The sequence below is a fragment of the Euphorbia lathyris genome, chromosome 7 (assembly GCF_963576675.1).
Source record: "Euphorbia lathyris chromosome 7, ddEupLath1.1, whole genome shotgun sequence".
NCBI classification, from domain to species: domain Eukaryota; kingdom Viridiplantae; phylum Streptophyta; class Magnoliopsida; order Malpighiales; family Euphorbiaceae; genus Euphorbia; species Euphorbia lathyris.
The window spans coordinates 11,843,101-11,871,069 of NC_088916.1; the positions used below are offsets into that span (position 1 = coordinate 11,843,101).

General features: G+C 36.8%; 5 protein-coding genes and 1 pseudogene across 21 annotated transcripts; 1 reads left to right on the top strand and 5 right to left on the bottom strand.

The window, feature by feature from the left end:
- The first annotated feature begins 109 nt into the window (after positions 1 to 109).
- On the top strand, positions 110 to 27,569 carry LOC136235332 (disease resistance protein RPV1-like). 17 transcript variants are annotated; one of them, XM_066024939.1, is made up of 16 exons: positions 110 to 1,273; positions 1,363 to 2,440; positions 2,516 to 2,854; positions 2,940 to 3,689; positions 3,872 to 4,410; positions 4,539 to 4,685; positions 7,511 to 8,177; positions 8,272 to 8,580; positions 8,665 to 8,744; positions 13,169 to 13,759; positions 13,942 to 14,479; positions 14,644 to 14,723; positions 21,870 to 22,179; positions 22,271 to 24,065; positions 24,172 to 26,784; positions 27,435 to 27,569. In XM_066024939.1, the coding sequence occupies exons 1-5, from the start codon at positions 795 to 797 to the stop codon at positions 4,334 to 4,336; spliced, it is 3,111 nt and encodes a 1,036-aa protein (XP_065881011.1). In that variant the 5' UTR covers positions 110 to 794; the 3' UTR covers positions 4,337 to 4,410; positions 4,539 to 4,685; positions 7,511 to 8,177; positions 8,272 to 8,580; positions 8,665 to 8,744; positions 13,169 to 13,759; positions 13,942 to 14,479; positions 14,644 to 14,723; positions 21,870 to 22,179; positions 22,271 to 24,065; positions 24,172 to 26,784; positions 27,435 to 27,569. The 17 variants fall into 17 exon arrangements, with proteins under 17 accessions (XP_065881011.1, XP_065881012.1, XP_065881010.1 ...); XM_066024940.1 differs by lacking the exon at positions 27,435 to 27,569 and having other exon boundaries at positions 24,172 to 26,586; positions 26,652 to 27,348; XM_066024938.1 differs by lacking the exon at positions 27,435 to 27,569 and having other exon boundaries at positions 24,172 to 26,586; positions 26,656 to 27,348.
- On the bottom strand, positions 5,411 to 6,295 carry LOC136235336 (kiwellin-1-like; annotated as a pseudogene).
- Positions 10,021 to 10,575, bottom strand: LOC136235333 (kiwellin-1-like). Its single transcript, XM_066024953.1, has one exon. It carries the CDS (start codon positions 10,573 to 10,575, stop codon positions 10,021 to 10,023), a length of 555 nt encoding a protein of 184 aa, XP_065881025.1.
- LOC136201290 (putative ripening-related protein 1) lies at positions 15,738 to 16,333 on the bottom strand. Its single transcript, XM_065991922.1, has one exon. It carries the CDS (start codon positions 16,331 to 16,333, stop codon positions 15,782 to 15,784), a length of 552 nt encoding a protein of 183 aa, XP_065847994.1. The 3' UTR covers positions 15,738 to 15,781.
- On the bottom strand, positions 23,685 to 24,236 carry LOC136235335 (kiwellin-1-like). The gene has a single exon (XM_066024955.1). The coding sequence runs from the start codon at positions 24,234 to 24,236 to the stop codon at positions 23,685 to 23,687; it is 552 nt and encodes a 183-aa protein (XP_065881027.1).
- Positions 27,391 to 27,949, bottom strand: LOC136235334 (kiwellin-1-like). The gene has a single exon (XM_066024954.1). It carries the CDS (start codon positions 27,940 to 27,942, stop codon positions 27,391 to 27,393), a length of 552 nt encoding a protein of 183 aa, XP_065881026.1. The 5' UTR covers positions 27,943 to 27,949.
- Between the last annotated feature and the right edge of the window lie 20 nt (positions 27,950 to 27,969).

Here is a 27,969-nt window from a genome sequence, read left to right on the forward strand (position 1 = left end):
ACTTTTAAACCATAGGGTACGGTTCGAAAATGGACCAAGCCACGACGGTTATTTTTATACTTTTCCCTAAAACACATAATGTATTTTTTGGGCACAGTATTGCCTAAACATTACGCCCCAAGTCCTGAATCATCAGAAGCAGCGGTCAGAGATGTTTCAAAAGCTAATTGAAGCACAGTTGCTCTGGTTCATCTTTTGTCGCAGAAAACCATCGAATGTTCATCTCCTCCAAAGGATGCGAGAGATACTGATGTGTTCACGATGAAGCGCATCGATCCAATTAGGTTATTCTTTTTAATTCTATACACAATGTTGAACTACTGTCTACTTTCTACTTTTTCTGTTCTTGTTCAACTTGTGATTTATTCAAACAACATTTCTTTAGAGGTTTTAGCATCACAGTTGATTCCAATTCACAAATATTTGCAGTTTAGTTTGTACCTCTGGTTTCATGATGGGATCATCAATTATTATTTTAATGTAAAGGCGTTGAGGAAGATGGAGAATATACTAAGGGGGGAATCTGAGGGACGATATAATATTTGTTGGATTGAATGTAAAAGTTTTTCATGTCATTTCCCTGGATGAGAACCATATGTTTGTCTTATTTATTTTAGTTGTTTGTACTCTTTTGTCCGGAATTTCCAAGGAGATGGCATTTTGTGAACAACCTAGGGTAAGAGATATCTGAAGAAGAAAACTAAGCATGTTTAGTTTAATCTTCATTTTGTCAATTTAAAGCTTATACCCCCTGGCGCAAGAGAGAATTCAGAATCTCAAAATAGTCTCTAGCTATGGCTGCTGCAGCTTCTTCTGTTGGTCGAAAGAGGTTCGATGTATTTCTCAGTTTTCGAGGCATTGACACCCGTCGCACCTTCACTAGCCATCTCTATTCAGCTTTCAATCGAAAAGGAATTGTTACCTTCATGGATAGTGCTCTTGATAGAGGGGAAAAGATTACTCCCACAATCTTGAAAGCAATTGAAGAATCAAATGTTTCTGTGATTATCTTCTCTAAAAACTATGCATCTTCACCTTGTTGCTTGGATGAACTTGTGAAGATAATTGAATGCATGAGAACACATGGACAGAAAGTATTGCCTGTTTTTTATGAGGTAGACCCTGCAGATGTAGGAAAACAAACTGCGGGTTTTGGAGATGTATTTGCTGACTATGAAGAAGCATTCAAGGGTGACATGGGCAAAGTTCAAAGGTGGAGGACTGCATTGACAGAAGCTGCATATATTTCAGGATGGGATTCGAGGAACACAAGGTAATAATCTTCCTTGTAAAACATTATTATCACTCTTGCGGTTATGCAATATTCTTTGTACTTGTGATCATTTTGTTAATATTTATCAGCTCTGATTCTGAACTTATTGAAGAGATTGTGAAGGATATTTTGAAGATAATAAGGCATTTATCGTCTTGTCATTTTGGGGATTTGGTGGGAATAGAATCACAAGTCGAGCAAATTGAGTCATTATTATGCATCGGAGCAGAAGATGTTCGTGTGATTGGAATATGGGGAATGGGTGGTATAGGGAAGACTGCAATTGCCAAACTCGTATTTGAAAAATTTGCTTCTCATTTTCAAGCTAGTTGTTTTCTTGAAAACATCAGGGAAGCTTCATCAACAAGACATGGATTGGTTAACAAATGGGACGAGCTTGTTAAGAAATTGTTGAATATTGGGATCTTGAATTCAGATTCAAGTATTTTGATGAGCCGTCTTCACTGTACAAAAGTTTTGATTGTCGTTGATGATGTAGATAACTTCGAGCAATTAGAACTTTTAGTTGGAAAACATTGTTGGTTTGGTGCGGGGAGTAGAATCATTGTGACAAGTAGAGATAAACAAGTGTTGCAAAATAAAGTTGATAAGATATATGAGGTTCAAGTCCTATCTCCACAAGAATCTCTGCAACTGTTCAGTTTGTTTGCCTTTAAAGAAGAGCAACCCAAGGCAGAGTACATTGAGCTCTCAAAAAGGGTTGTGAGCTATGTTAACGGAATTCCATTAGCTCTTAAAGTTTTGGGTTCATTTTTATATGGTAGGAGCAAACAAGAATGGAAAAGTGCATTGGATAGACTTGGAAAAACACCAAACATGCAAGTACAAAAGGTGTTGAGGATAAGTTATGATGGACTCGATCATGATGAGCAGGAGATGTTTCTAGACATTGCCTGTTTTTTCAAAGGATGGTCTTTATTCTTCATGACGAAATTATTCGAGTCATGTGGTTACTATTCATTGATTTCCTTAAGAGTGCTTGCTGACAAGACCTTAATAATCCTGAGGGACTCAAAAGTGGAGATGCATGATTTGCTTCAAGAAATGGGTCGACAAATTGTTCGCCAAGAATCAATTAAGGATCCAGGAAAACGGAGTAGATTGTGGGATCCTGAAGACATTCAATATGTATTGGAAGAAAATGTGGTAATAATTTCCTCTTCTCTGGTTTTTTAGTTCTTCGTCTCTAGATTTTCTGTACTAATTCATTGTTTTGTGCAGGGAACAGAAGAAATTGAGGGGATGTTCCTGGATCAATGTAAGATATCCGGGTGCAGAGTAGATAGTAAAGTGTTTAATAGGACCAAAAGGCTCAAATGGCTCAATTTCTATAGTAACAACTCTTGGACTAATGGAATTAAATGGCTCAATCTCTCCAACACGAACTGTGGACATGATATGCAGTTTCCACAAGGACTTGAATCACTTCCAAACCAATTAAGGTTTCTCCAATGGGATTTCTTCCCTCTGAAATCTTTGCCATCAAATTTTCAACCCGATAACCTTGTATTCCTCAGCATATTAAGCAGTCCTGTTGAACGACTTTGGGATGGAGTACAGGTATACTCTTCATTAACAAGTTATGATTTTTCATGTAAACTAGATATATATCCTAACTTATACTTCAATCTTGCTTTTTGTATAGAATCTCGCAAATCTATCGGTCATTGAACTCTGTCATTGTAGACATCTAACTGAAATGCCTGACTTGTCAAGGGCTCAAAACCTTTCGACTATGGATTGTCGAAGCTGTATAAATTTAAGAGAGGTAACTCCATCTATTCGGTATCTGAAGAACCTTAAGCATTTGATTTTGCAACTCTGTAAGAATATTAGGAGTGTTCCGAGCACCAAAGCTATGAAATCTTTGACATTGCTTGATCTCAACGGTTGCTCAAACCTTGAAAAGTTTCCTGAAGTTTCAAGCAATATAATATATTTATATTGTGGGGGAACATCAATTGGAAAAACATCTGAATCGATCAAATTTCTTTCTAGACTTGGTAGTCAGTTTGATGGAAAAAGCTTAGATATGGAATATAAAATTTCTGGAAAATACTTCTATGTGTCGACAATGTCAGATTGTCTCCTCTGCCCATCCTTGCCAAAAAACATGAATCAAAATGAGGATTGTTTTGAGACTATTCCAGTCGTGAATCAGACTGATGCAGATATTCCTGGAATAATTCCATCTTCAGTAGATATTCCACTAGAAATATTTGAATATGAACAGGTCATAGAGCAGAAAGCAGCAAGTGGAAGGTGTCGAGCAACTTTGAAGACCTTTTCATTTGTTAACCGTGCAAAGTTGGATCAGAAAACAGAAAAAGACATTTCAGACGATTTTCTAAAGACAGTCAAGCTTTTTGCAGGCGCAGTACTTCTACTTACAGAGGTTATAGCATTCTCTCTCTCTCACACACAAGCACACATTCACCTAGATAAAGACTAACTTTTGATATTAAATATGTAGCAGAATTGTATAAAATTGAGAACACATGTTCGCATATTAAATATGTTATTGATCCTAACATAATTAGTTCATATTAATTAATTGTGGTGTTACTCATGGTGCAGGGATTTCCGGGTGGAGAGGTTATTGATGATTATGAAAGTATAGGATCTTCAGTTACAATTCAACTACCTCCAAATTGGTTTAGCAGTAACTTCATGGGTTTCAGTGTGAATGTGTTCCTTACGTTGGAAGACAAAAATAAAAAGGAGATTGATAATGATCTTGGTGTTAGATGGACATGCCGATACAAATCCGAATGTGGTGAAATTCGGGTTGCATCTGCCTTGTATCAATATCTCCCACCTACCTACATAAAGAGTGGCAACTTTCTTATGTATGGTTGGCCTACAAATCTTGGATTGATATTTGATCAAAATTGGTTGCAAGAAAATTGGTGCAATGAGGCTTGTTTTGAAGCCACTATTGAGCATTCATCTGCCAAGACGTGTTACCAAGTGAAGAAAATGGTGGCCAAACTAATGTACATGGGTGACAATGAAGGAAATCCGACACAGCTGGCTTTCTAAAGACTATGACAAGAACGGTGAGTCTGGACCCAGTGGAATATTCAACCCATACACAGAGAAAGATGAATCAAACGGTGAGAGATTAAAATATATCAGTTCTTCCATATGTTTGGAATTCAAGACATGCTAGTGATAAGTTTTTGTAAGGATTACTCGTTATACTTTTCTTTTCTGAACTTTATATTGGTCTACCTTTCACCAGGAAGATTCAGAAAAGAGAAAAAGTCAGGAAAAGCGCAGGACGAGTGAGAGTTAAGATGATAATCTTGGGATATTGAAGAAAAGGTTTGGGAAAAAGAAGAAATTTTACTCTTCTGATGACCAGAAAGACGAACCACCTATGGAGAATGTAAGCTTTATTTTTTCTGATTGAATTATCTTTTGTCAATCTCTGTTTTCCCTTGCTGGCTTATTTAATTTCCTAAATATTATTTTCTCTATCATCTGCCATTAATTATTCTATGAGTTGTAAAGCAGTAAACATGATGTGGTAGCTTTCATCTGTTAACATTTTTAGCTTAAACTGTTTCTTCAATTTATATGAGTAGCTGCCGACTGCTAAACCTCAGATGAATGAGTTAAAGGAACCACCATATACCAGTTTAATAGTTTTGTATGAAAACGAAATCTATAGCATCAGATAGGTGAATGAAATATAGAAGGTAAGCTGATACCACTCAAACTCACGCTACAAAATTATGCAAAACAGAAGTCACAGATACATATAACTTCTTGATATTGATAAATAATTAAACTAATATATTCAAAATAAACTAACACAGAAGAACAACATTAATCAATTTTGTAGAGTTGGTAAGCCTCACATTGAGCAGGAAAGTGAGCATCAAATTAGCACATATGACGAGAAAGGAACAGCAGATAAGTAGACAATTAAACCAAATCAATGATAGATTAGAGCATAAAGATAGAATCAGGAGTAAATTTTGAACTCCAAGACAATGAAGCCATGCTATTTAGCCACTTTCATCAATGGCTTTAAGATCCTATGCCTTCCTACGTGTTAAGTTTTCATATTATTTCACTTGTCTATTCAATTTGATGCGTTTTAGTTGGGAAGTTCTGAGAATTCTGTTTATATGATCAATTTCATGAGTTTAAAGTTTCAAAACGGTTTGTAATTTTTATCTTTTATGCTTTGGCTTCATGGGTTGATCATTTATTGTTTAGTTTTCTTATAAATTTCCCGGACCAATTCGGAGCTTGGAGATAGATAAAACTATAAGAGTATTGAATGTATATATATATATATTAAGCCATCATAGGAATTCAATACACAATATACACAACTTAATACATACCACATGATATATATGCATACAGACCTTCAGATGAGCAGTAAAGTGCATGAGCAAATAAAAATGTATACATATTGAATGGTACCATCTCAAGCATCAGACCAATAAATATCCAACGCTCCGACATTGTCAGGATCGGAGATTCCTAAAGCTTTCCAGACAGCTTCAGAAGCAACAACAATGTTGTTAGGACAAGGTGGTTGATAATCATGTTCTTTGTCACAACCCATTGTTGAATCACATTCATCTACTACTTTTGCTTTTGTACTCCTTCCATTTCCATATATAGTTATATACTTCAAGCATCTACTCTCGTTATTGAACCATCCTGTTGAAAGTGCTACCACTGCCTCGCTATCTGGATGATACTGATGATCACATTCCGATGGACCACCCCCATCCCCGCCAGCCGCAAAACTGTTGATTGTGAGAGTTGCTTTTGTTCGGCCAGTTAACCGTGGCGAACACTTGTAAGTAGTGTGTAAAGTTTTCCCTCAACACAGCAGTCGGAGTCGTGTTCTTGGTTGCATTGATTTGGTGGAGGTTTAATCCCCCTTATCTTGCCGCTTGGCTTGCAGGTTTGAGATTTTGCGCTTGAAATTATGAGAAGAAAGAGAAGGATGATCGAACAAACTTGTTTCATTTTCTTTGCTTTCTTTTTTCTTGATGTGAATTTGTTGGATGTGAAGAACATGAGTACATGAGGCTGTATTATATAGGAAAATTGCTCAGATTAGGACAGATTTATGGTCTTTTGAAGTTATAAAAAACTGCTAGCTGACAAAATAATTTTCTCAGTTAAATAGATAATTGAATGTAAATTTGTTAGTGAAGAACCATTTTCTGTATTTTTGCTGTAATTTGTTTTTATTAAGAAAGCTTTTTATTAGGTTAAGTTTATTCATTGGGCTTTACACATCATTTGTCACTTTGATTAAGAAAGCAGGCTTAAAACACAGATATTTTATTCCTTATTCTGTACTTGGTTCTAAAAGTAGATGCCATATTTTTTGTGATTTAATAATAGTATTGGAAATTCATATTTATAAATTCGGCGAAATATTTGAACTTTTTTTGTCCAAGACAGTATTTTTTTTCACGTCATCGTATGTTTGTGATCTGTTACTAATATGTGATAAAATGATGCACATGTGAAGTGTAGATGACAAGATTCACGATCAAGTAGACAATTTGATCAATTATTTCTCAAATTGACCCAACTTGCCAATGTTAGGGATAAAATTAGTCGCCAATGTTAGGGGTAAAATTGGACCATTGTAGACGTTAGGGAAAAAATTGCTCCTAGATGTATTTTTGCATCTTATCCCTCGACTTTAGGAGCTCTTTATTTTACTATTCACAATTTTGAACTACTGTCTTTAGAGGTTGTATCATCACAGTTGATTGCAATCCACAAGTGTTTGCATTTTAGTTTGTACCTCTGGTTTCAGGATACGATCATCTATTGTTATTTTAATGTTAAGGTGTTGAGGGAGATGAAGAATATTTTGAGGGGAGTTTGAGAGAGGATATAATATTTGTTTAATACTAGGGGAGATTCAGAACCATATTTTTGCATAAGAATAAATAAATAATTTCATTTGAACAACTTATTTTGTCTGGATTTTCCAAGGAGATCGCATGTTGTAACAACCTAGGTGAACAGATATCTGACGAAGAAAACTAAGCATGCTTAGTTTATCCTTCATTTTATCCCAAAATAGTCTCTAGCTAGGTTCTATAAGATAGCATGGCTGCTGTAGCTTCTCCTGTTGGTCGAAAGAGGTTCGATGTATTTCTCAGTTTTCGAGGCATAGACACCCGTCCTAACTTATATTTCACTCTTTCTTTTGTACAGAGTCTCGCGAATCTATCAGTCATCGAACTCTGTCATTGTAGACGACTAACTGAAATGCTGGACTTGTCAAGGGCTCAAACCTTTCGACTATAGATTATCGAGGCTGTATAAATTTATGAGAGGTAACTCCATCTATTCGGTATCTGAAGAACCTGAAGCATGTGATTTTGCAACTCTGTAAGAATATTAGGAGTGTTCCGAGCACTCTGGAAGTCAAAAATAGAAAGGAGATTGATAATGATCTTGGTGTTAGATGGACATGCCTATTCAAATCCGAATGTGGTGAAAATCAGGTTGCATCTACCTTGTATCATTATCTCTCACCTACCTACATAAAGAGTGGGAACTTTCTTATGTATGGTTGCCCTGCAAAGCTTGGATTGGTATTTGATCAACTTTCTTATGAGGCTTGTTTTGAAGCCATTATTGAGCATTCATCTGCCAAGACTTGTTACCAAGTGAAGAAAATGGTGACAATGAAGGAAATCCGACACAACTGGCTTTCTAAAGACTATGACAAGAACGGTGAGTCTGGACCCAGTGGAATATTCAACCCATACACATAGAAAGAGGAACCAAATGGCGAGAGATTAAAATATATCAGTTCTTCTATATGCTTGGAATTCATGGCATGTTAGTGATAAGTTTTTATACACCTATCAGTTATGTAAGGATTACTCATTATAGTTTCCTTTTGTTGCTTTGGTTCCGTGCGGAATAGAGAATTTTTTCTGATTTTTTATTGGTCTTCTTTTCACCAGGCAAAAATAAAAAAGTCTGGTGATACAAGGGGAAAGCACAGGACGAGCCAGAGTTCCAATGATGATCTTGGGAGATTGAAATGGTACTCTTCTGATGAGCATTCATGCAGTTTTGCTCGAATGAAAAGCAACACATGAATAAAAGAAAAAATAAAGGAAAAAAATGTCATAATTCTAGGTAACCTGATAGTGATATTTCATGGAAGAAATCAAGAAATTCTGAGAAACATTACTTCTTTGACTACAACTCTCCATCTCCCTCTGAAAATGAGGGTCAAAAACAAGTAGAAAAATGAGAAAAGGATGACGGTAATGGTTTTCCTTATTTTTCTCTTTGAAATTTTTGTACTTGTTTTTTACTTTTTCTAGCTGATCAGATCTCAATTTTTGTAGAACCTAGAATTTACATGAAAAGGACAGATCTGCCTGCCATGCGCAGTGATGACCAGCCAGACGAACCACCTGCTGAGCATGTAAGCTTTTTTTCTGATTGAATTATCTTTACTAACCGTTGGTTTTTCCTTGCTGGCTTATTTTCCTAAATATTATATTCTCTATCATCTGCCATTAATTATGAGTCTAGAGTATATAAAAAAATTAAAACTCCGAGCAGACATCAAAACATCAAATGTAGTTAAGCCAATAGGAATAGAAACGCATAATAAGCAGAGGTAGATATTTCTAAAAGGCAACATCAGAAACAAAAAAATTCTTCACGGTACCAATTCTGCAGAGAACATATATCAGATTTGCACTCAAAATAAAAATAACATCTACTTGTACATATGAGTAGCTATCGACTGCTAAACCTCAGATGAATGATGCCGAAAATGATTAGTTTTGTATGAAAAAGAACAAGTTCAGATCGCTTGGTCGAATAAACATAGGTGAATGAAATATAGAAGCTAAGCTGATACCACTCAAACTCAGGCTACAAATTTATGCAAAACAGAAGTCACAGATGCATATAACTGCTCGATAATCAAACTGAGATATTCAATTTATAGCATCAGATGTTCATAGACCATTTTAGTTGTGAAAAACATGGTATAGGATCAATAAAAGAAGCTGTCTAAGACAAGGATACAGATGATTAACGAATTTTGGTAGCATAAACACGTCAGATATGTAATAGATAATCAGTGTCAATCAAAATTCGCAGGAAATCGTATGAATCAATAAACTAACACAGAAGAACAACATTGAGTAGGAAAGTGAGCATCAAATTAGCACATGTGATGAGAAAAGGACAGCAGATAAGTAGACAATTAAACCAAATCAATGATAGATAAGAGGATAAAGATAGAATCAGGAGTAAAATTTGAACACCAACAAATGAAGCCATGCTATTTAGCCACTTTCATCTATGGCTTTAAGATCATATGCGTTCCTACTTGTCTATTCAATTTGGTGCGTTTTAGTTGGGAAGTTCTGTGAATTGTGTTTATATGATCAATTTCATGAGTTTAAAGTTTCAAACCGGTTTGTTATTTTGTCTTTTATGCTTTGGCTTCATGGATTGATCATTTATTGTTTAGTTTTCTTATAAATTTCCCGGATGAATTCGGAGCCCGGAGATAGATAAAACTATAAGAGTATTGAATGTATATATATTAAGCCAACGTAGGAATTCAATACACAATGTACACAACTTAATACATACCACATGATATATATGCATACGGACCTTCAAATGAGTAATAAAGTGCATGAGCAAATAAAAACGTATACATATTGAATGCAAGCATCTCAAGCATCAGACCAATAAATATCCAATGCTCCGACATCATCAGGATCAGAGATTCCTAAAGCTTTCCAAACAGCTTCAGAGGCATCAACAATGTTGTTAGGACAAGGTGGTTGATAATCATGTTCTTTGTCACAACCCATTGTTGAATCACATTCGTCTACTACTTTTGCTTTAGTACTCCTTCCATTTCCATATATAGTTATATACTTCAAGCATCTACTCTCGTTATTGAACCATCCTGTTGAAAGTGCTACCACTGCCTCACTATCTGGATGATACTGATGATCACATTCCGATGGACCACCGCCATCCCCGCCAGCCGCAAAACTGTTGATTGTGAGAGTTGCTTTAGTGCGGCCAGTCACTCGTGGCGAACACTTGTAAGTAGTGTACATTTTTCCCTCTTCACAGCAGTCGGAGTCGTGTTCTTGGTTGCATTGATTTGGTGGAGGTTTAATCCCTCTTATCTTGCCGCTTGGGTTGCAGGTTTGAGATTCTGCACTTGAAATTATGATAAGAAAGAGAAGGATGATTGAACAAACTTGATTCTTCATTTTCTTTACTTTTTTTTTATGTGAATTTGTTGGATGTGAGAAAGATGTTATCCGAGACTGTTTTAAATAGGCAAATTGCTCAGATTAGGACAAGTTTAGTATCTTCAAGAATAATTGTTAGAGCTGACTAGTATTGTAACTTATGAATGAATAGTGGAGACAAAATAAATTTATAATTTAAATAGATGATTGATTAAAAATTTGTAAGTGAAGAATCATTTTCTGTAATTTTTCTACAATTTGTTTTTTTGGGGCCGAGAATGATGCTAACATATATATATATATATATATTTATATTTATATATATATACATGTCAGCGAAAAGTACAAAAATAAATTTTGTAGTTTATCCGATTTGCAAAAAACAGTACTCATGGTTTAAAAGGATATGTGAGTTAATTTTGTTTGCATACTTTTAAATTACGAGGACGGTTTTTATAAATCGGTGAAACCACAGGGTTTATTTTTTTGTATTTTTACCTAAATGTTATATATGCGCAAAAAAGATTTTACTTGAGGAGAATTTTGGTATCTAACTAGTCTCAAACTCAATAGGGCGGCCCGGTGCACTACGCGTCTCCGCTGAGCGAGGGTCTGGGGAGGGGTCCCACCACAAGGGTGTACTGGGGGCAAGCCTTTCCTTGCCAATTTATTTGACAAGACCTCTTGGTCACACGGCAACTCGAACTCAATAATTAGATAAATTATATATATAAAAAAATAAAATTTGGATTTGTATGGTTAAAGGGTAAATTACACTCATTGTCACTGAACTTTGCTCATTTTCATGATATGACCATGAAACTTTAAAACGTAACATAAAAACCATAGAAATTTACACTAAATTACATCCATAGGGAGAGAAACAGAGGTAAAAAGGGTGGATCATGGCCATCGATATAATTTAGTGTAAAGTTAAGTGACTTTATATTACGTTTTGGTCATGGGTGTAATTTACCTTAAGGTTAAATGTCACCAAATAAAAAATTAGAGACCACAACTACATCGTAATTAGTTTAGGGGCCAAAAGTATTGTTTTTGCTCCACAAAATAAACAATTAATAAATAAACTTTTGTCACAATATTACCTAAACTTTACACCCTAAGTCCTAAATCATCAGAAGCATTAAGCGGGGAATGGGAGCGGTTGGAGATCTTTCAAAAGCTACATTGAAGCATAGTTGTTCATCACGAAACCATCGGTTGTATCAGCTCTGATTTCCTCAGTTTTCCAAAGAATGCTGAAGCTACTGTTCTGTTGATGATGCCATAGAAAAGAGGAACGAAGTAGAGGGAAAAGATCCAATTAGGTTAATGTTTTTAATTCTAGACAACCACTGTTGTTGAATTCAGGAGCTCTTTATTTCACTAGCCACAATGTTGAACTAATGTCTACTTTTTATTTTTATTTTCTGTTCTTGTTCAACTTATAATTTTATTCAAAGAATATGTCTTTAGAGATTGTAGCGTCCTAATTGATTGCAATTCACAATTATTTACATTTTTAGTTTGTACCTCTGGTTTCATGACAGGATCATCTATTATTATTTTAATGTTGAAGTGTTGACAGAGATGGAGAATATACTAAGGGATGTTTGTCTTATTTGTTTTAGTTGTTGTACTCTCTTGTTCGAAATTTCCAAAGAAATGGCATGTTGTTAACAACCTAGGATAAGAGATATCTGAAGAAGAAAACTAAGCATGTTTAGTTTCATTTTATCAATTTAAAAGTTGTGTTTTTCCTAGCAAGAGAGAAACCAGATCTCGAAATAGTCTCTAGCTATGGCTGCTGCAGCTTCTTCTGTTACTAATATGTGATAAAATTACGCAAATGTGAAGTGTAGATGACAAGATTCACGATCGAGTAGACAATTTGATCAATTATTTCTCAAATTGATCCAACTTGCCAATGTTAGGGATAAAATTGCTCGCCAACGTTAGGGGTTAAATTGCACTATTTTAGACGTTAGGGAAAAAATTGCTCCTAGCTGTATTTTTGCATCTTATCCCTTAAATTTAGGAGCTCTTTATTTTACTATTCACAATGTTGAACTACTGTCTTTAGAGGTTGTATCATTACAGTTGATGGCAATCCACAAGTGTTTGATCATCTATTGTTATTTTAATGTTGAAGTGTTGAGGGAGATAAAGAATATACTGAGGGGAGTTTGAGAGATGATATAATATTTGTTTATTGTAGAAGTTTTTCAATTTATTCTCCAAATTGATAGAGGATATAATATTGTTTAATGCTAGGGGAGATTCAGAACCATATGTTTGCATAAGAATAAGTAAATAATTTCATTTGAACAACTTATTTGTTTTAGTTGTTGTTGTACTCTTTTGCCTGGAATTTCCAAGGAGATGGCATGTTGTAACAACCTAGGTGAACATATATCTGACGAAGAAAACTAAGCATATAATACATATAATTTGAGCATGGCTGCTGCAGCTTCTCCTGTTGGTCGAAAGAGGTTCGACGTATTTCTCAGTTTTCGAGGCATAGACACCCGTCACAACTTCATCTTTCAATCTTAAAGGAATTGTAAACTAGATTTATCCTAACTTATACTTCAATCTTTCTTTTGTATAGAGTCTCTCGAATCTATCAGTCATCGAACTCTGTCATTGTAGACGTCTAACTGAAATGCCTGACCTGTCAAGGGCTTAAAACCTTTCGACTATAGATTATCGAGGCTGTATAAATTTAAGAGAGGCAACTCCATCTATTCGGTATCTGAAGAACCTTAAGCATGTGATTTTGCAACTCTGTAAGAATATTAGGAGTGTTCCGAGCACTCTGGAAGTCAAAAATAGAAAGGAGATTGATAATGATCTTTGTGTTAGATGAACATGCCTATTCAAATCCGAATTTGGTGAAATTCAGGTTGCATCTGCCTTGTATCAATTTGGTGAAAATTGTTTTGAGACTATTCCAGTCGTAAAGCAGATCCATGCAGATATTCCTGGAAAAATTCCATCTTCGGTAGAAATTCCACTAGAAATACTTGAATATGAACAGGTCATAGAGCAGAAAGCAGCAAGTGGAAGGTGTCGAGCAACTTTGAAGACATTTTCATTTGTTAACCGTGCAAAATTGGATCAGAAAACAGAAAAAGACATTTCAGACGATTTTCTACAGACAGTGAAGCTTTTTGCAGGCGCAGTACTTCTACTTACAGAGGTTATAGCATTCCCTCTCTCTCACACACAAGCACACATTCACCTAGATAAAGACTACCTTTTGATATTAAATATGTAGCAGAATTGTATAAAATTGAGAACACATGTTCGCATATTAAATATGTTATTGATCCTAACATAATTAGTTCATATTAATTACTTGTGGTGTTACTCATGGTGCAGGGATTTCCGAGTGGAGATGTTATTGATGATTATGAAAGTATAGGATCTTCAGTTACAATTCAACTACCTCCAAATTGGTTTAGCAGTAACTTCATGGGTTTCAGTGTGAATGTGTTCCTTACGTTGGAAGACAAAAATAAAAAGGAGATTGATAATGATCTTGGTGTTAGATGGACATGCCGATTCAAATCCGAATGTGGTGAAATTCGGGTTGCATCTGCCTTGTATCAATATCTCCCACCTACCTACATAAAGAGTGGCAACTTTCTTATGTATGGTTGGCCTACAAATCTTGGATTGATATTTGATCAAAGTTGGTTGCAAGAAAATTGTTGCAATGAGGCTTGTTTTGAAGCCATTATTGAGCATTCATCTGCCTAGACTTGTTACCAAGTGAAGAAATGGTGGCCAAACTAATGTACATGGGTGATGATGAAGGAAATCAGACACGTCGGGCTTTCTAAATACTATGACAAGAGCGGTGAGTCTGGACCCAGTGGAGTATTCAACCTATACTCAGAGAAAGAGGAATCAAATGGTGAGAGATTAAAATATATCAGTCCTGCTATATGCTTGGAATTCATGACATGTTAGTGATAAGTTTTTGTAAGGATTACTCGTTATAGTTTCCTTTTCTTGCTTTGGTTCTATCTGGAATAGAGATATTTTTCTGAACTTTATATTGGTCTTTCTTTTCACCAGGAAGATTCAGAAAAAAAAAAGTCAGGTGATAGAAGAGAAAAGCGCAAGATGACCAGAAAGACGAACCACCTGCGGAGAATGTAAGCTTCTTTTTTTTCTGATTGAATTATCTTTATCAATCGTCTGTTTTCCGCTGCTGGTTTATTTTCCCTTGCCATTAATTATTCTGTGAGTCGTAAACATAATGTGATAGCTTTCATCTCTTAATATGTTTAGCTTAAACTGTTTCTTCAATTTATATGATAGCTGCCGACTGCTAAACCTCAGATAAATGAGGCTGAGAATGAGTTTAATAGTTTTTTGTTTGAAAAAGATCAAGTTCATATCAGTTGGCATATCCTGACTGTTTAGTCGAATCAAGATAAGTGAATGAAATATAGAAGGTAAGCTGATACCACTCAAACTCGGGCTACAAAATTATGCAAAACAGAAGTGACAGATGCATATAACTGCTTGATATTGCTAAATAATCAAACTGAGATATTCAATTTATAACATCAGACTGTTTTAGTTGCGAAAAACATGGTGTAGTATCAATACAAGAAGCTGTCTAAGCAAAGGATAGAGATGATTATGTAATACTAAACCAAATTAGCACAAGTGGTGAGAAAAGAACAACAGATAAGTAGACAATTAAACCAAATCAATGATAGATTAGACCCTAATCATTAGAGCATAAAGAATCAGGAGTAAATTTTGAACTCCAAGATGCTATTTAGATCATCCGCCTTCCTACTTGTCAAGGTTTCATATTATTTCACTTGTCTATTAGTTTATTGCTATTCATCGTCAATTTGATGCGCTGTAGTTGGGAAGTTCTGACAATTGTGTTTATATGATCAAATTAATGAGTTTAAAGTTTCAAAACAGTTTGTTATTTTGTCTTTTATGCCTCGGCTTCATGGGTTGATCATTTATTGTTTAGTTTTCTTATAAATTTCCCAGACAAATTCGGAGCTCGGAGATATATAAAACTATAAGAGTACCGAATATATATAGATATTAAGCCAACATAGGAATTCAATACACAATATACACAACTTAATACATACCACATAATATATATGCATACAGACCTCCAAATGAGCAATAAAGTGCATGAGCAAATAAAAACGTATACATATTGAATGCAAGAACCTCAAGCATCAGACCAATAAATATCCAATGCTCCGACATTATCAGGATCAGAGATTCCTAAAGCTTTCCAAACAGCTTCAGAGGCATCAACGATGTTCTTAGGACAAGGTGGTTGATAATCATGTTCTTTGTCACAACCCATTGTTGAATCACATTCATCTACCACTTTTGCTTTAGTACTCCTTCCATTTCCATATATATTTATATACTTCAAGCATCTGCTCTCGTTACTGAACCATCCTGTTGAAAGTGCTACCACTGCCTCACTATCTGGATGATATTGATGATCACATTCTGATGGACCACCGCCGTCACCACCAGCCGCGAAACTGTTGATTGTGAGAGTTGCTTTTGTGCGGCCGGTCAACCGTGGCGAACACTTGTAAGTAGTGTATAGTTTTCCCTCTACACAGCAGTCGGAGTCATGTTCTTGGTTGCATTGATTTGGTGGAGGTTTAATCCCTCTTATCTTGCCGCTTGGGTTGCAGGTTTGAGATTTTGCGCTTGAAATTATGAGAAGAAAGAGAAGGATGATCGAACAAACTTGCTTCATTTTCTTTACTTATGGCGGACGCACATATATAGTTAACTCGATGTCCCGGTAATGCTTTTGTAAACACGTCTGCCAATTGTTCCCCTGTTCTGATGTGTGGAGTTGTGATTGTGCCATCTTCTATCTTTTCTCGAGTAAAGTGGCAGTCAACTTCTATGTGCTTTGTTCTTTCATTGAATACAGGATTATTGGCGATATAGATAGCTGCTTCATTATCACACCATAACTTCATGGGTTTCGTCTGAGCAAATCCAATCTCACTAAGAAGGTTCCGTAGCCATACAAGTTCACACGTAGTTTGTGCCATAGCCCTGTACTCAGATTCTGCACTGGATCTAGATACGACACTCTGCTTTTTACTTTTCCAAGATACTAGGTTGCCTCCGACAAATACACAATAACCCGTAGTAGAACGCCTATCTGTAAGATCTCCTGCGTAATCCGCATCTGTAAAACCTTCAACAGTGTGATGACCATGATTTTGATATAGTATACCACGCCCCGGAGTCCCCTTTAGGTATTTCAGAATATGACTAACAGCATCCCAGTGTGAAGTTCTTGGAGATGACATGAACTGGCTTACAACACTTACTGCAACGGAAATATCAGGACGAGTGATTGTAAGATAGTTCAATTTTCCAACGATTCGTCTATATCTTTCAGGATCCGGAAGTAAATCTCCATCGTCGGTCTTCAGCTTCCCATTTGGTATCATAGGTGCATCACAAGTCTTTGCCTCAATCAAACCAGCGTCACTTAACACATCTAGACAGTATTTTCTCTGAGTGAGGTAAATCCCTTTACGGCTTCGGCAAACTTCAATCCCCAAAAAATATTTCAATTGTCCTAGATCCTTTGTCTGAAAACAAGTACCGAGGAATTCTTTCAGTTTTATAATGCCAGTTTCATTATTTCCAGTAATTACAATGTCATCAACATATACGGCTAGTAAAATGCACCCAGAACTAGATGATGAGTAGAACACAGAATGATCATATGCACTTCGACGAAGACCAAATTCAATGACAGCAGCACTGAATCGTCCAAACCAGGCACGAGGAGATTGCTTCAACCCATACAAGGACCTGCGTAACCTGCAAACTTTCCCAGACTCCCCCTGAGCAACAAAACCAGGAGGTTGCTCCATGTAAACTTCCTCGCGGAGATCACCATTCAAAAAGGCATTCATGACATCAAGTTGATAAAGCGGCCAATTGTAAGTAGCAACCAAAGAAACGAACAATCGAACAAAGGAAAGTTTGGCAACAGGGGAAAATGTCTCTAAATAGTCGATGTCATAAGTCTGAGCATAATCTTTTGCAACCAAACGAGCTTTCAACCGAGCAACAGAACCATCTGGATTGAACTTGACATTGAACACCCATTTGCAACCAATAGCACGCTTTTGAGATGGAAGAGACACTAGATCCCAAGTATGATTTTGTTCAAGGGCATGCATTTCCTCTTTCATTGCTTGGAGCCAACCAGGATGATTCAGTGCTTCAGAGAGGGAGGAAGGAACAACAACTGAATCTAAGGAAGCTACAAAAGACTTCGAGGAAGGTGATAACGCATCATAACATACAAATGAAGAAATCGGGTAAGTGCATTGGCGGGTACCTTTTCGGAGGGCGATAGGAAGGTTAATGCTAGGATCTGAAGGTGGGGAAGGATCTGGAGACGAAACAGGAGGGGGAACACTGGCAACTGGAGCACTAGAAGGTGCAGCACTTGAAGGACGTACACGCCGAGAATAAACGTGGCGGACATCTGGTCGAGAAGGAACAGAAACCACCTGCTCACTTACAGTATAAACAAGATAATTATCGTCAGAAGGACTGGCCGGATCAATAGGAAGTGTTGATTCAAGACCATAAAAAGGAGTGTTTTAAAAAAAGGTAACATCAGCGGACACCAAATAACGACCCAAAGAAGGAGAATAGCAACGATACCCTTTTTGAGTCCGAGAATAACCTACAAAGATACACTTGATGGATTTAGGATCAAGTTTGGAGACTTGTGGTCGCATGTCTTGAACAAAACAAGTACATCCAAAAACACGTGGTGCGAGAGGAAATAAAGAAGACGAGGGAAAAAGAAGGGAGTATGAAATCTGACCATTAAGGACTGAAGAAGGCATACGGTTGATGAGAAAACAGGCAGTGGAGACCGCATCTGCCCAAAAAATTTTAGGAACCTGCATTTGAAACAACAGTGCTCGAGCGACTTCTAATAAGTGACGATTCTTACGTCCGGCATCACCGTTTTGCTGAGGGGTAACAATGCAAGAAGTCTGATGAATAATACCATGCTGGGAAAGATACGATTGGAAAGTGCAAGATACATATTCCTTAGCATTGTCACTTTGCAAAATACAAATAGATTTGTTAAATTGTGTGCGAATCTCAGCATGAAAAGAACAAAAGATAGTAAATAATTCTGAACGATTTTTCATAGGATAAAGCCAAGTAACACGAGAATAATCATCGAAAAATGTTACAAAATAACGAAAACCAAGTTTGGACACAACAGGACACGGACCCCATACATCAGTGTGCACCAAAGAAAATGGAGACTCGACACGTTTATTGATTCGTGGTGGATACGAAACTCTGTGATGCTTAGCAAATTGACAAGCTTCACATTCCAGAGTAGAATCATGCGGAAGACTAGGACATAACTTTAGTAAAACTGGAAACGACGGATGGCCAAATTGACAGTGAAGTCGCAAAAGAGACGCACTTGTGCAGATAATGGATTTTGACACCTGTCGATAAGTTGAATCAAGTACGTGCAATCCATTTACCAGGTTCCCTCTACCAATAATTTTCTTCGTCTCAAGATCCTCAAAAAGACAATGGGTAGGATAAAAAACAACAGAACAGTTAAGAGTCTTAGTAAGTTGGCTGACAGATAATAAGTTAAGAGGGAAATTGGGTAAACATAAAACAGAGGATAAAGGAATATTAGATGTTGGGTGAGCTGTCCCTTGTCCAATTACAGAAGCAGTTGAGCCATTGGCTAACATAACCATAGTTATTAAAGGCGCATGGCGCACTAAGGCGCATGGGGTCCTGGAGCCATGGCGCATGACGATGGCGCGCGCCATAGCGAGACAAGGCGCACTTAAAAAAAAAAAAAAAAAAAAGGGCGGCCCGGTCGCATTACGCGTCCCCGCTGAGCGAGGGTCCGGGGAGGGGTCCCACCACAAGGGTGTATTGGGGGCAAGCCTTCCCTTGCCAATTTAATTGGCAAGAGGCCGCTCCTAAGACTCGAACCCGTGACCTCAGGTCACACGGCAACAACGTTTTACCGTTGCGCCAAGGCTCGCCATAGCGAGACAAGGCGCACTTAAAAAAATAAAAAATATAAAAATATAAAACTAACATAAAACTAAATCATGAAAATATCTTAAGCATAAATAAATTTTAAAATGCAAAATAAACCCCATAGTAGAAAAACTTTAAAGTTGAATACTAATTCCTAAGTTCTACTCCTAATCTTAACTCTCCAAATCGATCACTCCTCATCATCACTATCACACTCCTCGTTTGAATTTCCTTTAGCTTCTTTGTTTCTGTTGTTTGAATTCGTTTGATGTGTTTTCTTTCTACTAAACTTCTTCCTCTTTTAATGACTCTGTCTCTTACTCTTCAAATGACTCTGTCTCTTCCTCTTCAAAGAGTCTCTTCACCTTCTACTTAGTTTAAAACCTATAATCTCTCTCCTTTTTAATACTTTTTGTTAATATAACATGTGTTCCATTCCAGATATATAAATTAACTACCAAAAAACTTCCCATAACTGCCTCTAATTGCCAAGGCGCGCCTTGGTGCGCCTTTGGCGCAAAATGGCGCACCAGGCGCGCGCCATGGCGATTGCGCCTCGCCATGGGGCTGCTATGGCACTAAGGCCTGCGCCTGGTGCGCCATGCGCCATAGGCGCGCCTTTAATAACTATGAACATAACAGATGGAAAATGGGCCAGATGTGTTGCCGTTCATATGGTCTGTATCACCAGAGTCAATCACCCAACTACGAGAGGAGGTGGAGAGACATGCAACATGATTACCTGTATCAGCCAGTGCGGAGGTGGAGGTGGATGGTTGTTCTGCATCATAAGTCGCAGAAAGTTGTTGAAACCGAGTATACTCATCTGCAGAAATGGTGACAGAGGATGGGGTAGGTATGATGCCACCTTGGGTTGCCATATTTGTAGATCTCCGGAGAGGATGTTGTCCCGAGTATTGGGGTGGTTTACCATGCAGTTTCCAACAATGTTTCTTAACATGCCCTTCTCCCCCACAGTGATAACAGGTACGAGGGGAGCTACGGTTGCCACTGTGAAGAGTATTGTTTCCACCTCTCCGACCGGGACCAACATTGCTTACCAAGGCTACTGTGTCAGAAGACAGCGTACCAGAAACTATTACATCATCCTTACAGACATTAAGTAAATGAGAATAGACTTCTGCGAGAGACGGGAGTGTCCCACTAGTCAACAGTTGTGTACGGGCCACATCATACTCAGGACCTAAACCTGCCAAAAAACACTGAACAACCGAGAGACAACCGAGAGACGGGAGTGTCCCACTAGTCAACAGTTGTGTACGGGAGTTTTTTTTTTTTTAGATCAATGTCTTCTCTTTTTTTTTTTCTTTCTCTTTTTTTTTTTTGTTTAAATATAAAACTAATACACTGAAATTAAAATAAGTAAAAGAAAACTCTTTTTAATAAAAAAAACCTAAAACCGAGTGCGCATACAGAGAAGAGTACCAGACAGACAAATCGTGAAGAACTGTCCTGGCGGCGGCGAGCGTACAGGGTGGCCGGACAGAAGATTCCGACGCCGGAAAGGTAAGTCGGAGTGGAGGAGGAGACGTCACGTGCAGTCACGCGCCTGCGCGTGTAGGCGGAGAAGAACTTCGACGGAGGCGCGTGGGTATCACGCGCAGGTCAGACAGCGGTCGGATTTCGGAGACAGGCCGGTCGGAGGTGGAGAGGAGGACTGAGATGGGTGGTGAGATAAACTGGAGTCTGGAAATATACACAAGGGACTCAAGCCCTTCACTGATAACTCTGGAAATTCTACCAGAACACACAAACCCAAGAATACAGAGAACCTAAAGCTTTGATACCATGTAAACTTCTGTAATCTTATATCATATATTTATATACACAACTTAGCTAGACAGTCAACTGTCCTTAACCCACAAGCAGCCTAAATATTTCTACCCTACAGTAGCCTTGAGCCACTCTTTATTAATTACATTTACATTGACAAATAGCACCTAAGCAGCCATAGGTATGCACTATATTAATTACACAACCCATACACAGAGAAAGAGGAACCAAATGGCGAGAGATTAAAATATACCAGTTCTTCTATATGCTTGGAATTCATGGCATGTTAGTGATAAGTTTTTATACACCTATCAGTTATGTAAGGATTACTCATTATAGTTTCCTTTTGTTGCTTTGGTTCTGTGTGGAATAGAGAATTTTTTCTGATTTTTTATTGGTCTTCTTTTCACCAGGCAAAAATAAAAGAGTCTGGTGATACCAGGGGAAAGCACAGGACGAGCCAGAGTTCCAATGATGATCGTGGGAGATTGAAATGGTACTCTTCTGATGAGCATTCATACAGTTTTGCTCGAATGAAAAGAAACACATGAATAACAGAAAAATATAAAGGAAAAAAATGTCATAATTCTAGGGAACCTGATAGTGATATTTCATGGAAGAAATCAAGAAATTCTGAGAAACATTACTTCTTTGACTACAACTCTTCATCTCCCTCTGAAAATGTGGGTCAAAAACAAGTAGAAAAATGAGAAAAGGATGACGGTAATGGTTTTCCTTATTTTTCTCTTTGAAATTTTTGTACTTGTTTTTTACTTTTTCTAGCTGATCAGATCTCAATTTTTGTTGAACCTAGAATTTACATGAAAAGGACAGATCTGCCTGCCATGCGCAGTGATGACCAGCCAGACGAACCACCTGCCGAGCATGTAAGCTTTTTTTCTAATTGAATTATCTTTACTAATCGTTGGTTTTCCCTTGCTGGCTTATTTTCCTAAATATCATATTCTCTATCATCTGCCATTAATTATGAGTCTAGAGTATATAAAAAAATTAAAACTCCGAGCAGACATCAAAACATCAAAAGTAGTTAAGCCAATAGGAATAGAAACGCATAACAAGCAGAGGTAGATATTTCTAAAAGGCAACATCAGAAACAAAAAAATTCTTCACGGTACCAATTCTGCAGAGAACATATATCGGATTTGCACTCAAAATAAAAATAACATCTACTTGTACATATGAGTAGCTATCGACTACTAAACCTCAGATGAATGATGCTGAGAATGATTAGTTTTGTATGAAAAAGAACAAGTTCAGATCGCTTGGTCGAATAAACATAGGTGAATGAAATATAGAAGCTAAGCTGATACCACTCAAACTCAGGCTACAAAATTATGCAAAACAGAAGTCACAGATGCATATAACTGCTCGATAATCAAACTGAGATATTCAATTTATAGCATCAGATGTTCATAGACCATTTTAGTTGTGAAAAACATGGTATAGGATCAATAAAAGAAGCTGTCTAAGACAAGGATACTGATGATTAACGAATTTTGGTAGCATAAACACATCAGATATGTAATAGACAATCAGTGTCAATCAAAATTCGCAGGAAATCGTATGAATCAATAAACTAACACAGAAGAACAACATTAATCTATTTTGTAGAGAAACTGATGATACTTATAACATTGAGTAGGAAAGTGAGCATCAAATTAGCACATGTGGTGAGAAAAGAACAGCAGATAAGTAGACAATTAAACCAAATCAATGATAGATTAGAGGATAAAGATAGAATCAGGAGTAAATTTTGAACACCAAGACAATGAAGCCATGCTATTTAGCCACTTTCATCTATGGCTTTAAGATCATATGCGTTCCTACTTGTCAAGTTTTCATATTATTTCACTTGTCTATTCAATTTGATGCGTTTTAGTTGGGAAGTTATGAGAATTGTGTTTATATGATCAATTTCATGAGTTTAAAGTTTCAAACCGGTTTGTTATTTTGTCTTTTATGCTTTGGCTTCATGGGTTGATCATTTATTGTTTAGTTTTCTTATAAATTTCCCGGAGGAATTCGGAGCCCGGAGATAGATAAAACTATAAGAGTATTGAATGTATATATATTAAGCCAACGTAGGAATTCAATACACAATGTACACAACTTAATACATACCACATAATATATATGCATACGGACCTTCAAATGAGTAATAAAGTGCATGAGCAAATAAAAACGTATACATATTGAATGCAAGCATCTCAAGCATCAGACCAATAAATATCCAATGCTCCGACATCATCGGGATCAGAGATTCCTAAAGCTTTCCAAACAGCTTCAGAGGCATCAACAATGTTGTTAGGACAAGGTGGTTGATAATCATGTTCTTTGTCACAACCCATTGTTGAATCACATTCGTCTACTACTTTTGCTTTAGTACTCCTTCCATTTCCATATATAGTTATATACTTCAAGCATCTACTCTCGTTATTGAACCATCCTGTTGAAAGTGCTACCACTGCCTCACTATCTGGATGGTATTGATGATCACATTCTGATGGACCACCGCCGTCACCACCAGCCGCGAAACTGTTGATTGTGAGAGTTGCTTTTGTGCGGCCGGTCAACCGTGGCGAACACTTGTAAGTAGTGTACAGTTTTCCCTCTACACAGCAGTCGGAGTCATGTTCTTGGTTGCATTGATTTGGTGGAGGTTTAATCCCTCTTATCTTGCCGCTTGGGTTGCAGGTTTGAGATTTTGCGCTTGAAATTATGAGAAGAAAGAGAAGGATGATCGAACAAACTTGCTTCATTTTCTTTACTTTTTTTTTTTCTTGATGTGAATTTGTTGGATGTGAAGAAGATGATTACATGAGGGTGTATTATATAGGAAAATTGCTTAGATTAGGACAGATTTAAGATCTTTTGAAGTTATCAAAAACTGCTAGCTGACAAAATAATTTTCTCAGTTAAATAGATAACTGAATGTAAATTTGTTACTGAAGAACCATTTTCTGTATTTTTGCTGTAATTTGTTTTTATTAAGAGAGCTTTTTATTAGGTTAAGTTTATCGATTGGCCTTTACACATCATTTGTCACTTTGATTAAGAAAGCAGGCTTAATAGGAGGCTTAAAACACAAATATTTTATTCCATATTCTGTACTTTGTTCTAAAAGAAGATGTCATATTTTTTGTGATTTAATAATAGAATTGGAAATTCATATTTATAAATTGGGCGAAATATTTGAATTTTTTTTGTCCAACTTGTACAAAAGACTATTTTTTTTTTCAGGTCAACATATGTTTATGATCTCTTACTAATAAGTGATAAAATGTGTAGATGATAAGATTCACGATCGAGAAGGCAATTTGATGAATTATTTCTCAAATTGACCCAACTTGCCAATATTGGGGATAAAATTGCTCGCCAACATTAGGGGTAAAGTTGCACCATTGTAGACGTTAGGAAAAAAATTGCTCCTAGCTGTATTTTTGCATCTTATCCCTTAAATTTAGGAGCTCTTTATTTTACTCTATTCACAATGTTGAACTACTGTCTTTAGAGGTTGTATCATCACAGTTGATTGCAATTCACAAGTGTTTGCATTTTAGTTTGTACCTCTGGTTTCAGGATAGGATTATCTATTGTTATTTTAATGTTTAAGTGTTGAGGGGGATGAAGAATATACTGAGTGGAGTTTGAGAGATGATATAATATTTGTTTATTGTAGAAGTTTTTCATTTTATTCTCCAAATTGATAGAGGATATAATGTTTCGCCTTTCCCATTGCCGATTCTTATGCTCATACGGCTGAGCTGATGGCGATCGTCTTTGCTATTGAAGCTTCCTGGGAAAGAGGCTGGCACAATTTGTGGATTGAATCTGACTCGGCATATGCGGTTAAGTTGCTCAGTGAAAAATCTACTGCGGTTCCATGGAGGGTTAAGCAAGAATGGTTAAGCTGCTTATCACGTTGTTCGTCTATGAACTGTAAAATCACTCATATCTTCAGTGAAGGTAATCAAGCTGCGGATCGTCTTGCCTGTTTTGGCAAATCTGCATCAGCACTGGTGGCACTCTGCGCCTTATTTTTGCCAATTTCATGTTTTCGATGACCTTTGTAATGTTGCTCATATTCGTTTCCTTTAATTTTCTCACCCTTTTGTAATTTTCATTTTTTTTATTAATAATATTCAGGGTTGGTTAAGTGCGTTAGGGGTGCCAACCTAGTTGGGATGTCTAACCTCTTAATCGCGTCCCAATCTTTCATTTAAAAAAGATAGAGGATATAATATTTGTTTTAATACTAGGGGAGATTCAGAACCATATGTTTGCATAAGAATAAATAAATAAATAATTTCATTTGAACAACTTATTTGTTATAGTTGTTGTACTCTTTTGTCTGGAATTTCCAAGGAGATGGCATGTTGTAACAACCTAGGTGAACAGATATCTGATGAAGAAAACTAAGCATGTTTAGTTTATCCTTCATTTTATCCCAAAATAGTCTCTAGCTAGGTTCTGCAAGATATAATCTGAGCATGGCTGCTGCAGCTTCTCCTGTTGGTCGAAAGAGGTTCGATGTATTTCTCAGTTTTCGAGGCATAGACACCCGTCACAACTTCATCTTTCAGTCGAAAAGGAATTGTAAACTAGATATATATCCTAGCTTATACTTCAATCTTTCTTTTGTAACTTGTAAATTTAAGAGAGGTAACTCCAACTATTCGGTATCTGAAGAACCTTAATCATGTGATTTTACAACTGTAAGAATATTAGGAGTGTTCCGAGCACTGTGGAAGACAAAAATAGAAAGGAGATTGATAATGATCTTGGTGTTAGATAATGGACATGCCTATTCAAATCTGAATGTGGTGAAATTCGGGTTGCATCTGCCTTGTATCAATATCTCCCACCTACCTACTTAAAGAGTGGCAACTTTCTTATGTACATGGGCAATGAGGCTTGTTTTGAAGCCATTATTGAGCATTCATCTGCCAAGACTTGTTACCAAGTGAAGAAAATGGTGGCCAAACTAATGTATATGGGCGTTGATGAAGGAAATCCGACACTACTCGCTTTTTAAAGGCTATGACAAGAACGTTGAGTCTGGACCCAGTGGAATATTCAACCCATACACAGAGAAAGAGAAATCAAATGGTGAGAGATTAAAATATATCTGTTCTTCTATATGCTTGGAATTCATGACATGTTGGTGATAAAAGTCAGGTGTAGAAGGGAAAAGCGCAGGACGAGGGAGAGTTCAGATGATGATCTTGGGATATTGAAGAAAAGTCTGCGGAAAAGAAGTAATGGTACTGTTCTGATGACCAGAAAGACGAACCACCTGCGGAGAATGTAAGCCTTTTTTTTCTGATTGAATTTTCTTTATCAATTGTATGTTCCCCTTGCTGGTTTATTTTTCCCTTGCCATTAATTATTCTGTGAGTCGTAAACATATATGTGATAGCTTTCATCTCTTAATATTTTTAGCTTAAACTGTTCCTTCAATTTATATGGTTATGAACCACCATATATCAGTTTAATTGTTTTGTTTGAAAAAGATCAAGTTCATATCAGTTGGCATACCCTGATTGTTTAGTCGAATCAACATAGGTGAGTGAAATATAGAAGCTAAGTTGATGCGCTCTAGTTGGGAAATTCTGAGAATTGTGTTTATATGATCAAATTCATGAGTTTAAAGTTTCAAAACTGTTTGTTATTTCATATTTTATGCTTTGGCTTCATGGGTTGATCATATATTGTTTAGTTTTCTTATAAATTTCCCGGACGACTTCAGAGCTCGGAGATAGATAAAACTATAAGAGTATTAAGTTTATATATATATATTAAGCCAACATAGGAATTTAATACATACCACATAATATATATGCATACGGACCTTCAAATGAGCAATAAAGTGCATGAGCAAATAAAAACGTATACATCTTGAATGCTAAAATCTCAAGCATCAGACCAATAAATATCCAATGCTCCGACATTATCAGGATCAGAGATTCCTAAAGCTTTCCAAACAGCTTCAGAGGCATCAACAATGTTGTTAGGACAAGGTGGTTGATAATCATGTTCTTTGTCACAACCCATTGTTGAATCACATTCATCTACTACTTTTGCTTTAGTACTCCTTCCATTTCCATATATATTTATATACTTCAAGCATCTACGTTCGTTATTGAACCATCCTGTTGAAAGTGCTACCACTGCCTCACTATCTGGATGATACTGATGATCACATTCTGATGGACCACCGCCGTCACCGCCAGCTGCAAAACTGTTGATTGTGAGAGTTGCTTTTGTGCGGCCGGTCACCCGTGGGGAACACTTGTAAGTAGTGTACATTTTTCCCTCTACACAGCAGTCGGAGTCGTGTTCTTGGTTGCATTGATTTGGTGGAGGTTTAATCCCTCTTATCTTGCCGCTTGGGTTGCAGGTTTGAGATTTTGCGCTTGAAATTATGAGAAGAAAGAGAAGGATGATCGAACAAACTTGCTTCATTTTCTTTACTTTTTTTTTTCTTGATGT

What these genes read in the sequence shown, in the direction of transcription:
- LOC136235334 (XM_066024954.1), bottom strand. Translation starts at nt 27,942, where the DNA reads ATGAAGCAAGTTTGTTCGATCATCCTTCTCTTTCTTCTCATAATTTCA.
- LOC136235332 (XM_066024939.1), top strand. Translation starts at nt 795, where the DNA reads ATGGCTGCTGCAGCTTCTTCTGTTGGTCGAAAGAGGTTCGATGTATTT. An exon ending in ATGTATTGGAAGAAAATGTG is followed by an intron (nt 2,441 to 2,515) that starts GTAATAATTTCC and finishes TGTTTTGTGCAG; the next exon opens with GGAACAGAAGAAATTGAGGG. An exon ending in CAGTACTTCTACTTACAGAG is followed by an intron (nt 3,690 to 3,871) that starts GTTATAGCATTC and finishes CTCATGGTGCAG; the next exon opens with GGATTTCCGGGTGGAGAGGT.
- LOC136201290 (XM_065991922.1), bottom strand. Translation starts at nt 16,333, where the DNA reads ATGAAGCAAGTTTGTTCGATCATCCTTCTCTTTCTTCTCATAATTTCA.
- LOC136235335 (XM_066024955.1), bottom strand. Translation starts at nt 24,236, where the DNA reads ATGAAGCAAGTTTGTTCGATCATCCTTCTCTTTCTTCTCATAATTTCA.
- LOC136235333 (XM_066024953.1), bottom strand. Translation starts at nt 10,575, where the DNA reads ATGAAGAATCAAGTTTGTTCAATCATCCTTCTCTTTCTTATCATAATT.